This window comes from Thunnus albacares, chromosome 13 (genome assembly GCF_914725855.1).
Source record: "Thunnus albacares chromosome 13, fThuAlb1.1, whole genome shotgun sequence".
Classification (NCBI taxonomy): domain Eukaryota; kingdom Metazoa; phylum Chordata; class Actinopteri; order Scombriformes; family Scombridae; genus Thunnus; species Thunnus albacares.
The window spans coordinates 14,308,093-14,320,161 of record NC_058118.1 but is presented as its reverse complement, the minus strand read 5'-3'; the positions used below and the strand labels follow the sequence as shown (position 1 = coordinate 14,320,161).

At 39.5% G+C, this 12,069-nt stretch overlaps 1 protein-coding gene across 1 annotated transcript; it reads right to left on the bottom strand.

Annotated features, from left to right (window-relative positions):
- Window positions 1–72: 72 nt before the first annotated feature.
- On the bottom strand, window positions 73–10,756 carry paxbp1 (PAX3 and PAX7 binding protein 1). The gene is made up of 18 exons (XM_044370263.1): window positions 10,313–10,756; window positions 9,930–10,052; window positions 8,699–8,905; window positions 8,189–8,410; window positions 7,994–8,094; window positions 6,830–7,053; window positions 6,291–6,480; window positions 5,091–5,214; window positions 4,314–4,416; window positions 3,890–4,005; window positions 3,589–3,788; window positions 3,359–3,506; window positions 3,121–3,242; window positions 2,908–2,984; window positions 2,738–2,804; window positions 2,287–2,433; window positions 1,139–1,293; window positions 73–889 (listed from the first exon to the last, which is right to left on the bottom strand). The coding sequence occupies exons 1-18, from the start codon at window positions 10,626–10,628 to the stop codon at window positions 769–771; spliced, it is 2,763 nt and encodes a 920-aa protein (XP_044226198.1). The 5' UTR covers window positions 10,629–10,756; the 3' UTR covers window positions 73–768.
- Between the last annotated feature and the right edge of the window lie 1,313 nt (window positions 10,757–12,069).

The window sequence follows — 12,069 nt, the reverse complement described above, 5'->3', positions numbered from 1 at the left end:
GATTGGAGTCTTTAAAAACTTTAACTCGAAATTGATTGTAGATTGTTATTTCATGGCAATAAAACAAGCATCTTTCAAATTTCTATTTTATTCACAGGCAAATAAAATACTAAAACAAAAGTCTTACAAATAGGAATACAAAGCACTCAGCTCTGGTATGGTCATCAGGGCAGTCCACAGGTGACATTTGTAAAATGAAGTGGGGATTGAAACACAACAACCATATCAAGTGCCTCACAGACTGCGTTGGGCGACAAGTTAGTCGTCTGTCTTTACCAGTGTGCAATTTCTACCTTTTGGCCAGCAAGAAAGTTCTTTTGGCACATATGGAAAAGAGGAGGATGTGAGAGAAATGAGGTGGTTAAGAAGTTTTTACAGACAGGTGTCAATTTAGAGATGAGATGTTTTCCAAACAGCTATCAGTAATCCATGTCAGCAAATGTTAATTCCTTATAAATTATGCATTTAAAATATTGCCAGCATGTAGTATAACTGAATAGTCTGTTTGAGCTGACAATACAAGGCTAATTTCAGGATCAGTCTTGTGTTGATAGGTGTATGAGAACACCATTCTATACATTATTCACAATATTTACACCAAAGTTGTTTTTTTTTTACCTTCTCTTTTGACTCAATGTAACAATTGCTGACTTTTATTTTTAATCTGTTATGCACACTTTTTTTTCCAGGAATCCAATTTCCCATCAGCTTCAAATGTGCTGAACACAACAAAAGATGAATGAAAAATTGTTGATGTCATGTCTTCTTCTACGACTTGGCTTCCAGAAGAGGCTTCATGTCTTTAATGCCATGCTCTGCTGCCACACTGATGATGTGGTCCAGGGCATTCATGTGGCCCAACATCTTCACAACCTCTTTGATTTGCTCCCTGTTGGCAGAAATGAGTTACATTAGAAGCAGAATGGACACACCACCATATTATCACAACACAGTTTAAAAAGGAGTCACCCAGGAACACTATTGAGTAAACTGCTATTATGTAATGAGATAAAACAGGCCTAACTGTGCAGTGTCTCTTCTATTCCAGCAGATGGAGCTACAAATACATTTAAGTTCCCCAATGTAGACAGATAAACCCTCTAAAGCTATACATTCAGAGCGTAGTAGGGCCTCTTACTTGGCCGTGCGCCGCTCGATATCAGACACGCCCATGCTGCTACGGTGCAATGAGCTGGCCAGGTGGGTCAGGTAGCGACAGAGTGGCTCCAACTGAGGCAACGTCTGCTGGCCCTTCAGCCCAGAGAACCACTGCACTGGCAAACACTCCACCACCTGAAAAAGGTACACAAGACAGGACAAGGAGGACTTAAATACTAGCTCTTCATCACCCTGTTTAGTGAGTCACAAATGGCCGACGTTGATCAACTGAGCGGGCTTGTTTGTCAAGTTAAAGCTGCCAGCTGTAATAAAGACACAGAGAAATGGCAAGCAGCTAGGTCACACTGACCTGACCTGAGAGGCTTCTTGATAAATTACAAGCACCTCTCATCAAATTGGCAGATCCGGGAGAAGAGCCAGTTTCCATGGCTAAGTTGGGCAAAAAATCAGATCTATTTTTACACGTAAGACGCAAATCATATACTATTAACTAAATTAAGTTTTATATAAATACTGTGGGGGCTGGTGGTGTGACTATGACTACCTCAATGTAACCTTACTTATTACATTCAGGCTTAATAAAAGCTTAAGTTTTTATAAAGTATGTTTTTCCCTAAAGACTAAACCTGTGAACTTATTGGGAAGAGACTTGACCACATTCAATTGCACTATTCATTCACTTAACTGATAAATCAGGTGTCATATACTTTAAAATGTGACAACAGTGTGTCATCTAATCATATTTGCCCTAATGCAATCTGTGCCACCTTTTCAAATTGTAATTAACCATGAAAATCCCTTAATATCAATAAATCAAAACTATGTTTATGTAAGGTGGAGATATGACAATAGGCGTGGCTCCCTCTTTTCCCAGGACTTGCTCACATGTCACGCTGCTTGTCGCATGTGAGCAAAAGAGGGGTGTGTCGAGTGTTATGCTGAGAATGGTATTTGCCAGGATGTACATTTGCCATTAGGTTTGGTTCACAATGCTTGTTTGCAACACAAAAAAGGAAAAAAAACACACCAACTGAAGTCAAACCATCCACTTCTACATGAAATATGGCAAATTGTCTTCATTCATATGCCAAGAAGTGAAGTTTATGAATCAATACTTGTGAAATAGCAAAAAAAAAAAAAAAAAGAAAAAAGAAGTGTGTCTCCTACCTTCTGGCACTTATGAACATTGTCCTCATTAGTATCTGTGGTCTGCAGTGCAGAGAGGATGTATCTATTGAGAGTGCTGTCTAAAGCCAGGTCCCTTAGGCAGGAACTGGATAGGATACCTTCCCACTGCAGGATGTTGCCCAGCAGCTATGCACAGAGACGACAACAGTTAGACCCATAGAGACCAGGAGAATCACACAGCAGCATAAACTGTCAATATCCGAGTAGTTCTATTAGCTGCTACTGGTGTAAATGTTGCCCTCAGAGATTACTGTACAAACTATATCACAAACAGACCATCATAACCCCTTCATTGCCTACTTTATATATGTCGTGACCTACAATGATCACTTGCGACTTTCATGTTAAGATGACTGTTAGTATAATCGGTGTCTAGATGGCTGAATTAATCTAAAAACCAACGCCGCCTTTGCTCCACTTTTGTACATACCTTCACACAGGACCAGAATTGCCTCTGGTAGAATAAGTAGGGCCCGGAATTTTTGTTCTCCAACACACTGAACAAAAGCAAAAACACACTTTTAATAAGCTATCAAGTGTCTATCATACAGATTGAAGAAATCAAAACTGGACTACTCCCAAAACAATTGTGTAACACACTTTTTGGGGTAGAGTGGTAGGAAGACGTCTTCATCCAGAGTCCGCCTGGTCCGTAAGACGACTGTTTTCAAAAGCGCCTGATAGAGGAAAACAATAAAAGGGAAATCTTGACAATAATTCTAAAATAATAAACACAAGAACAAAAGTAACCTATTATTTTGCAAAGGAGGTACATTGTGTGCATGGAGGCATGTAGAGAGAGAGGATTGGTACCTGTGTGTATTGGTTGTCTCCGTGCAGCACTGTGGGGTAACCTTTCATTAGTGTGAGAATGAAGCCCACCAGCCTGGTTGTCTGACTGCTTGACAGCGGATCCCACACTTGCTCTGCCAATACTGACAAAATCAACACATAAATACAGATGACATACTTTGTTTTGAGGCCTGCATCATTATGCCAAGCAAACATTTCTTAGTATTGTAGGTGCAGCTGTGTGTGTGTGTTTCTATACCTGTCAGTTTGGAGATGATGACCTTCTCCACAATAGCGGGCAGCAAACCGATATCCCCATCTCCTCTCTGCAACGTGCTGTGCTCCTCGAAGCCGTAAAATAGCAGTGACTCAAACCAGAGCATGTACTCAAAGTTTGCACACTGTGCCTGGACAGGCGTGAAAGACAAACAGATTTCAGATTTTTTTTCTCCATCCCATTTCTAAAAAGGCAAATGTAACATGCCTTACCTCGAGGGGGTTCCATGTAATCAGCTGCAGACGGACCAAGGGGTTAAAGAGTTTGGGCAGACAGAGGCCTATGTAAGCATCTCTGTAGCAGTCTGCGTAATCTCTCCTCCACACTTCGAAATGGGATTTGATGCAGTCAAGAGAGTGAAAGTCCTCCACCACGTCCTCAAATACTTTCTTACATTCCCTGATGATACGGTCTGGATGGGACGAAAGGCTTCAGTTAGACATGAGCGAAACAATGTCTTATTAGTGTTAATAGTGGTTCATACTGTAGTTCTGAAGGAATTAAATGATGTACCTCTCTCCATGTTGAAGCTGGTGATGTCGGTAGAGGTCTCCTCATCATCAGATGATAAGCCTTCTTTATGCTCAGCCCTCTTTCCGTTCTGCTCCCTAGCTTGACGCCGTCGAGTTCTGCACTCAGCCGCAAACACAAAGGCAAGACAGTTAAAAACAAAGACAGAAAGAATATGTCTAACTGTAACCAGCTTGGCACTTTATCGACTACCTAAAAGACAGAGCTTTAGGAGCTCTTGCAGGGCAAACCTATGCTTTACAAACCTGTATTTTTGTGAGTAAAAGAAGACAGAGCAAAGCACAGATAGAGCTTTTGGCATTTTCGTAGTCTGAGGTGTTTACCAAAAGAGCCTGTAACCTAGAAACATCACATAAATTTGTTTACTGGGAACTATTCTAAAAATGTGTTTCAGTGTGCATCATACCGTCGTGCCTCTCTTTCTGCTATCCTCCTCTGACGACTGTGCTCTTGGTACGCTGCACGGTCTCGACCAAATGAGTCTAGATTAGGAGCCATGACAGCTTTATCTGCAAGAGACAGGAGCCATGTTAGAGCCAGTCATGAAAAGCTGAGACAACCCATAACCTCATACTTGTTCTGGGCACTTAACATCTCACACAACACAAAGAGTACTAAAAATGTAATAATCTAAAGTGCTTAAAATAAATAAGATGTGACAGGCAAAATAGTAGACAAAAATGAAACTTTGAAACTTACAAAATATATTAAAACGTTGACCTGCACCTCCTAATTTATTAGATACTCCCAGCAATAAGACATCATATTTGTTACAAATAATTTTGAGGCATCATTCATTTTCTAGTCACTTACCTGGCTGCAACTCCCTACATGTTACAGTGAAAGTGACAGATGACAAGTCACTAAGAGATCATTCTTTTGTCATCTTTTTTTTTTTTAGTGACTCATTGTCACCTGAACTGCGTTACAACCACCCATGGCTGCGAGACTCAGCCATTAAAGAGTAGCCGAAACAGCTCCTCCAATAAAACATTTTCCGTGTACGTACATGCTCACTCACTCGAGATCAAACCTCAATCAACCTTTAGTCACGCTCATGAGGGAAACGTAAGAGGGTGTAGTGGGGGAAACACAAATGCCAACAGCACACACCAACACTCACACCACAGAGAACTAACGAGGCCGTTCAAATAAATCATAAAAACCTTCAAGATGGACTGACTTGAAAGGCTTGCAAACTCCGACGATTCATCTTTAATATCATCCTGTCTTCTCTGGACAAGTCGTGAGGCCCGTTGCCTTAGTAACTGGTGCATGGCAGCCTCCAGCTCCAGGACAGCAGGCACCTGAAAGATATGATGCCTTCTGTGACCTCTGACCCAAACAAAAGCAGGGTTCCGAGTCACAGGGATGTCTTGCTGGAGGGAGAAGATGAGCATGATGGACAATAAAATACTGGAACCAAGATATCACCAGTGTTAAGTGAAAACTTGGTATCTCTGAAACATCATATTTCCTTGAAGGAAAGTTTGGACGCTATGGACTTAAAGTCAGCCAATGCTGTAAGCTGAAAATATTGATGAAGTCAAAAGGCATAGTTAACTGCCTTATGGAGATATTACATTAAAAATCACAAATGTAAGAGAGTTAAAGAGTTTTACCCAACACTGACAATATACAGTTCCAGTCTTGATGTTTACTTTATACTAAGTCATGCTGATAATGGTTGATTAGTGTCCCGTTCCATCACTATGTTTTGTGCACTGAGAGTCTCCTAATAGGGTTAAAAAAGACATTAATGTAGTTCAGAAAACACATGTTGGCAGTTGGCAGGCCAGTTCTCTCCCCTCGCCTCCATGTAGTTGCTGCTCTGCTGCTGCAGGACCAAGACTAAATTCTTTTGTTTAAGACATGCATTTCATAAACAGCTATGGGTTTACAAAAAATATATTGAGTGTCAGAGACATTTTTTAATAATGTATTACCAAGTTGGACTCATCCTCTTTGTTAAGACGAGACTCGTTGCACAGGCACTAGGCTATGTCACTATGTAGGTTTTTACTGCTCAAACTCATCTTATAAAGAGTGTATGAGTAAAGACCATTAGCAAAAATGTGACGCTAAGATAATAGATGTTAAGTTATTTTTCTGACAAAAAAGAAAGCAGCTGTGAAATAGATGTGCTCCAAGTGACTTTTGCAGTCACACTGGCTTGTCAGCACTATCAATTAAGATTAACAATAGTATCTTATGAAACGAACTAAATGAAAACACTGGAAATTTTCATTTTCGACTCTCAGTTAATGCTTCATTAGATGTTTATTAGATTCTATCCCTTCAAAAACCTCATTATGTGGTCAGAGATCACAAAGACACAAAACAGAAAAACAGCTAATCAGACAGCAGATAAATTCTCCCTTACCTTTTCACTGAAACACTCAAGCAAGTCTCCAACATACCCTCGCATCTCTTGCAAGAATTTATATTGATCTGCATTGTCATTGGACGAGCCCTCCAGCTGCTGTATGGTGCTCTCGGAGGCAGCTAGGTCTTCGTCGATCCGTTTGTAGCGTTTGGCGTTTGCGTTGTGGCCTGCGTGCATTTGGCTGAGCCTACAGACACATGGCATACAGGGAAAGACAATAAGGATGACTTTGGATGGGGTCGTGCACTAACAAGGCATTTAGTCTAATCTTAATTGCTGATATACAATAAGCAACTGCTTTAGAGTGCACTCATCAAATTAATACAGACACAAGGGGCTGAAATACTGCACTCATGGTTATACAGAAGTTATAATTAGGAGGACTAATGTAAACCCCCGTTCCTGACCCAGGAATTCCCTCTCTGGCCCATTAGATCTGTAGGTAGCTTTGCTGGATCTTCAAGACCACAGCACACAGAGAAGGCAGCAGCTGAACTGGAGACTGACATTAGAGTGCAGTCTTCCACTTTACCTACCTATCCTGCAGGCGTTTCTTTACCAGATCAATGGATATTGGGGTTAGGTCACTAATAGAAGCCCCGTAGTGAACAGAGCCATTGTCTGTTCGGCCAGTTGGCTTGCCAGTCTGTGGGGCTACAGTACTGTAGGTGAAGGGCATGCTGTAGGACGAGCCATAGGGCTGGCTCTCATAGCTGTTCTGATAGTAGGCTGTGTTGTCCTCTGGCTGGTTGCTTTGGACCTGGTCATTAGAGATAAGAACACATATTGCTTTACTACTGTGACTAATAGCACTGCTGCTTCCTACTACCAATTCATTAGGAATGCAACTAATGGTTATTTGCATTATCAATTAACCTGTCAGTCATTTTTTTTGGATCAATTGTCTCTAAATTAGTGGACAAAATACACAGACATAGTGAGAAATGCCCATCACAACTTTCCAGAGCTGTAGGTGAGGTATTCAGATTGATTGTGGTGTGTGAGCAAAAGTCCCAAACCAAAAGCTATTCAATATACAGTGATATAAAAAAAAAGAACAGCAGCAAATCTTTACGTATGCAAAACTAGAACCAGCAAATATGTGGCTTTCCCCCCCCAATAAATCAAAGTTAGAGTTGCAACTAAAGATTATTTTAATTATCAATTAATCTGTTGATTATTTGCTTGATTAATTGATTAGTTGTTTGGTCTATAAAATGTCTCCTCAAATGTCTTGTTTAATCCACAACAGTCCAAAACCCAAAAAGATATTTTGTTGACTGTCACAGAAACCAGTAAATATTCACATTTGAGAAGCTGGAATCACAGAATTTGGCCTTTTTTCTTAAAAAAAAAAAAAAAGGATCAGGAAAAAAACAATCAATTGATTATCAAAATATCTGGCAATTACTTTAATAATGGGCAACTAATCAATTAATCAACTAATTGTTATAGCTCTCATGAAGATGAATCGATTATCAAAATTGTTGGCAACTCTGTTGATCAACTCATCGTTTAATCAATACATTTCACAATAATGATAATAAGCTTTCGCATATAAGTAAATCCCAGCTTTTTATAAAATAAAAGAACAGCAGCACTGCAGGATAAACAATCAGAAAATTAGAGAAAATATACATTATTCAAGTTCAGGAGTCATTCAGGAAGGTAAAATATTTTACATCTTTGTTACAGCTTACCTGTGGTATGCTGATTCCTTTCCGAATCTGCTCCTGCTCCCAGCGGCTAACCTCTTCATCCTGACCTGCATCCAGTGCCTCATCGTCACTACCCTCGATACCTGTACATGTGATAGGGATATTCATGTCTTCATGAGAACTCATTGAGAACAGTAGTAAATGAACTTTTTTTTTCTTTTTCTTTTAAAAAGGTACCTATCTCCTCGGCTATCTTTTGCCTCTGGCTTTTGTTTCTGACTCCACTGAAGCGGATCCTCTTCTCTTCCTCGTCTTCATCGTCGCTGGCGTCTTGGTCTTCTCGTACCAGTCGTTTCTTTGGGGTTTCTGTCTCTACCAGAGGGGCTTCACCCCCCTGTTCTCGAGCCAGTTGTCTCCGCTTTCTAGCAGCATGGATGAATGCTGCATCAGGAATCTCCCCTAGAGTGAGACAGAAAGAGGTCTTGATCTCATACTTGTGTGTACACATACCAAAAAAGAAAACCAAACACACTGATATTTCCTGTTATATAACACTGTGGAAAAGTACAGCTCTATCAGCAAGAGCATTCATGAGTGTCAGACTGGTTGTGTCAGTGATGTTAGTCCACATATAGTACCAGTCAAAAGTCTGGACACACTTACTCATTGCCTTGAATGAAAAAGTGTGTCCAAACTTTTGACTGGTACTGTGCTGAACAATCATTTAATTTAAAGAGTGCTCAATACCTGGTCTCAGGGTGCTGAGGGAGGAAAGTGTGTTGAATGTTGCTCCAGTGTTGTTGCTCCTGGAGACTTGTGCCTGGCCACCTTGACTCCTCGCCTCTTCCTCCTGCTCATCAGCACTGTCCACCTCCATTTCTTCTTCTCCCTGTTCACTACCCGCTCTGCTGGTAACTTCCTCTTTGATGGAAACCAGAGGTTGAGGTGGAGCATCTACGAGAACAAGATGCAGAAAAAGATAAGTCGAGAGGATAAGAAAATTACACATTTACAATATATCCCTTCAGATGATACCAAAAGATGGGTATAGGGTGAGTGATCTTGTGCTCCATGATACAGGTTTCTGGAACAACTACTCCATTCAGATGCCCCAATAGCATTGGTATATATGGAATCTTGTGGGTGTATTTCATTTCATGTAGGTCAAATTTCAGGCTTCTGGAGGAAGTACCGACAGGTAAAACACGTGGGTCTCATGTAGTGTCTACCTGTTGAACAAAAATGCTGACTGATAATTCTAATATATCATATCATATTCCCTATAGATCATAGTTAAATATTGTTTTTGATGAAAGCCCACACAACTATAATTTATTACTTTAATGTAGGGCTGGGCAATATATCGATTTTATATTAATATTGTGATATGAGACTAGATATTGTCTTAGATTTTGGATATCGTAATGTAACATAAGTGTTGTCTTTTCCTGGTTTTAAAGGCTGCATTACAGTATAGTGATGTAATTTTCTGAACATACCAGACTGTTCTATTACTTGCCTTTACCCACTTAGTCATTATATCCACGTTACTGATGATTATCAAAAATCTCATTGTATAAATATTTTGTGACAGCACCAATAGTCATCCCTACAATATTGTCACAATATCGATATCAAGGTATTTGGTCAAAAATATTCTGATGTTTGATTTTGTCCATAAGGCTCTGCCCTACTTTAATGATGATCCTCAGAGATTTACCCCCATCTTGTGGTATAAATACATAATAACATTTTACCTTCAAGGTGCTACGAAGTATTTGCTATATAAATATGGCACAATGTCACAGTTTAAGTACATTTTTTGCAAAACTAAAATTATTTCCCTCAATTCAACCTTGTGTTGTCTCATATTGGGTTACAAAAGTTGAACATGTCTGCTCGATAGATTGTCTCATATCGCCAACATGACAGCAGAGATGACAGGTAATGTACTGCAGTGGACAGTGGGACACCTCACCTGATCTGATTTCCTGTTTGACGATGCCAGACTTCTCCAAATCCTCCTTGTACTCTTTCTTCAATTGTTTGACAATCTTCTTGCTGTGATTGGATTTCTTCACTCTGAACACCTCGGATCCTTCTGTTTACGAACAGGTCATGCGAGAAAGTGAGCGGTAAGTAATAAGCTGGAGGGCATGGGAGTCACTCCCCGTCAAGGAAACTACTTATCTAGCTTATAATGGCCCATGAAATAATAAATGAGTTCCTTATCCTTTAACAATAACAAAAAGACTAGCGTCAATAATCGAACCTGTCATGACAACACGTTTTCTTCAGCTAACGTTAACCAGCTAGTGAATTTAACTTTTCGTTTATCAAGTTAACGTTAATTTGACGTACCTTCTTCATCGTCGAAACTCAGCAAACTGACTTTCGTGGGTCCTGGCACCACAGCCGTATCTTTGCCTTTCTTTTCTTTCTTGACAGCTTTCACACTGTTGACGTTAGCCTGAAAGCCGTTGCTTTGGTGGTTATCCGTGATGCTAGGTGCTGCGCTAACGCTGTGGCTGGACGTCTCCATAAACGGGATTTCCTCCACGACAGGCCCGAACGATGTCGGCGCCAGCGGCGGCTGCAGACCCTCCTCCTGCGACTGCTCTTCCTCGTCGGACTCATTCCTCCGTCGGAAATTGGCTCGTTTCGCCTTTTTAAACATTATGCTTCTCTGCTATATGCACCAGTGCATGCTCAATCGTAGGAAACTGTGCTTAGAGCGCTGAGAAATGATCCCCGATTTTCCAGGCAGCCATTTTCTGTCAGTCAGGCAGCGCGTTTGTTCTTCGTTTCGCAAAATTGAAGAAGGGCACATGCATCGCTGGCATTTTACTGCCCCCAACTGATAAAAACTGGTACTATCAGTCTTGTGCACTCTGACTAGTTACGTGCAAATAAAATAAATAAATAAATGAAAATAACAATAATGAATGTAAAACACATGCATTACATTAATTGACCCTATTGTGATATAATTTGCGCTGAAAATGTATATAAAATATAATTTAGGCTACAGAAAAAATTATTAGTGAAATTCTTCATGTCTACATGCCAAATCTGCTGTGGGTTGTTTGGCTGATTATCTGTTGATGCCAAACATAAGCCTGGTCAATGAAATTCCCTTTGACCTATCTGCTACTTCTGCATTTGGCTCAGAGCTATGTCAGTCATTGTGCCAACTCATGACACTGTCATAAGACAATGTAATAACATTTAACTATATTTTTAGGAACCTTCAGAACGTTACAACTGTACTGTTGTTTAAGGGAATTATTGATGACACTGTCATACCGTGATGTGGCTGACTTTGACAGCCGTGGCCAAATCAATCCCACATGACAGTTTACAGGAATGCAATCTCACTGTAACACATTCAACCACAGAAGTTATATTTGATGATGAAGTCTGCTATGACAGGCTACACAACATGTCCCCTTGTTCCATGACATTTCTCCAAGGCAGTGACTTTGCAATGAAAGTGATATTATCAACAGAATGACCTGACATCTGTCAAAAACATCCATCCAAGTTTAAGTCATGACCTAAGTATTTGTAGGACTGTGGAACCATTGAAATCATACATTGCAGTTGTTGTAACATTTCTGGCTCTGACTTTGATTGTATTTTTTATACCAGTGTAAGCATAAGAGATATGGACATAATTCAGTTAAAATCAAAATTTGCATCTACATTAGACATTTATACTGTTAAAGGCTATCTTTGTCAATTTTTTATCTATTACTTGTAACCAGCAAGATCTGTGCTGATCTCGCAGAGGTATAAAATAAATTTAGGTTATAATAATAATAATAATAATAATAATAATAATAATAATAATAATAATAATAATAACAACAACAACAACAACAACAACAACAACAACAATAATAATAATAATAATAATAATAATAATAATAATAATAATAATAATAATAATAATGATAATAATAATAATAATAATAATAATAATAATAATAATAATAATAATAATAATCTTATTTATAGAGTACTTTTCAAGCAATAAGCACAAAGTTCTTTCCAAAGGTGAAAAAATTCAAGGCATTAGCAACATCAGGGCCAATTGCAAGAGGTAAATAATGAAA

Excerpts from the sequence above, each read along its gene's own strand:
- paxbp1 (XM_044370263.1), bottom strand. The coding sequence starts at position 10,628 with ATGTTTAAAAAGGCGAAACGAGCCAATTTCCGACGGAGGAATGAGTCC. Across the intron at positions 10,053-10,312 it reads GAGTTTCGACGATGAAGAAG|AAGGATCCGAGGTGTTCAGA; the intron begins GTACGTCAAATT and ends GTTCGTAAACAG. Across the intron at positions 7,054-7,993 it reads AAGGAATCAGCATACCACAG|GTCCAAAGCAACCAGCCAGA; the intron begins GTAAGCTGTAAC and ends TCTAATGACCAG.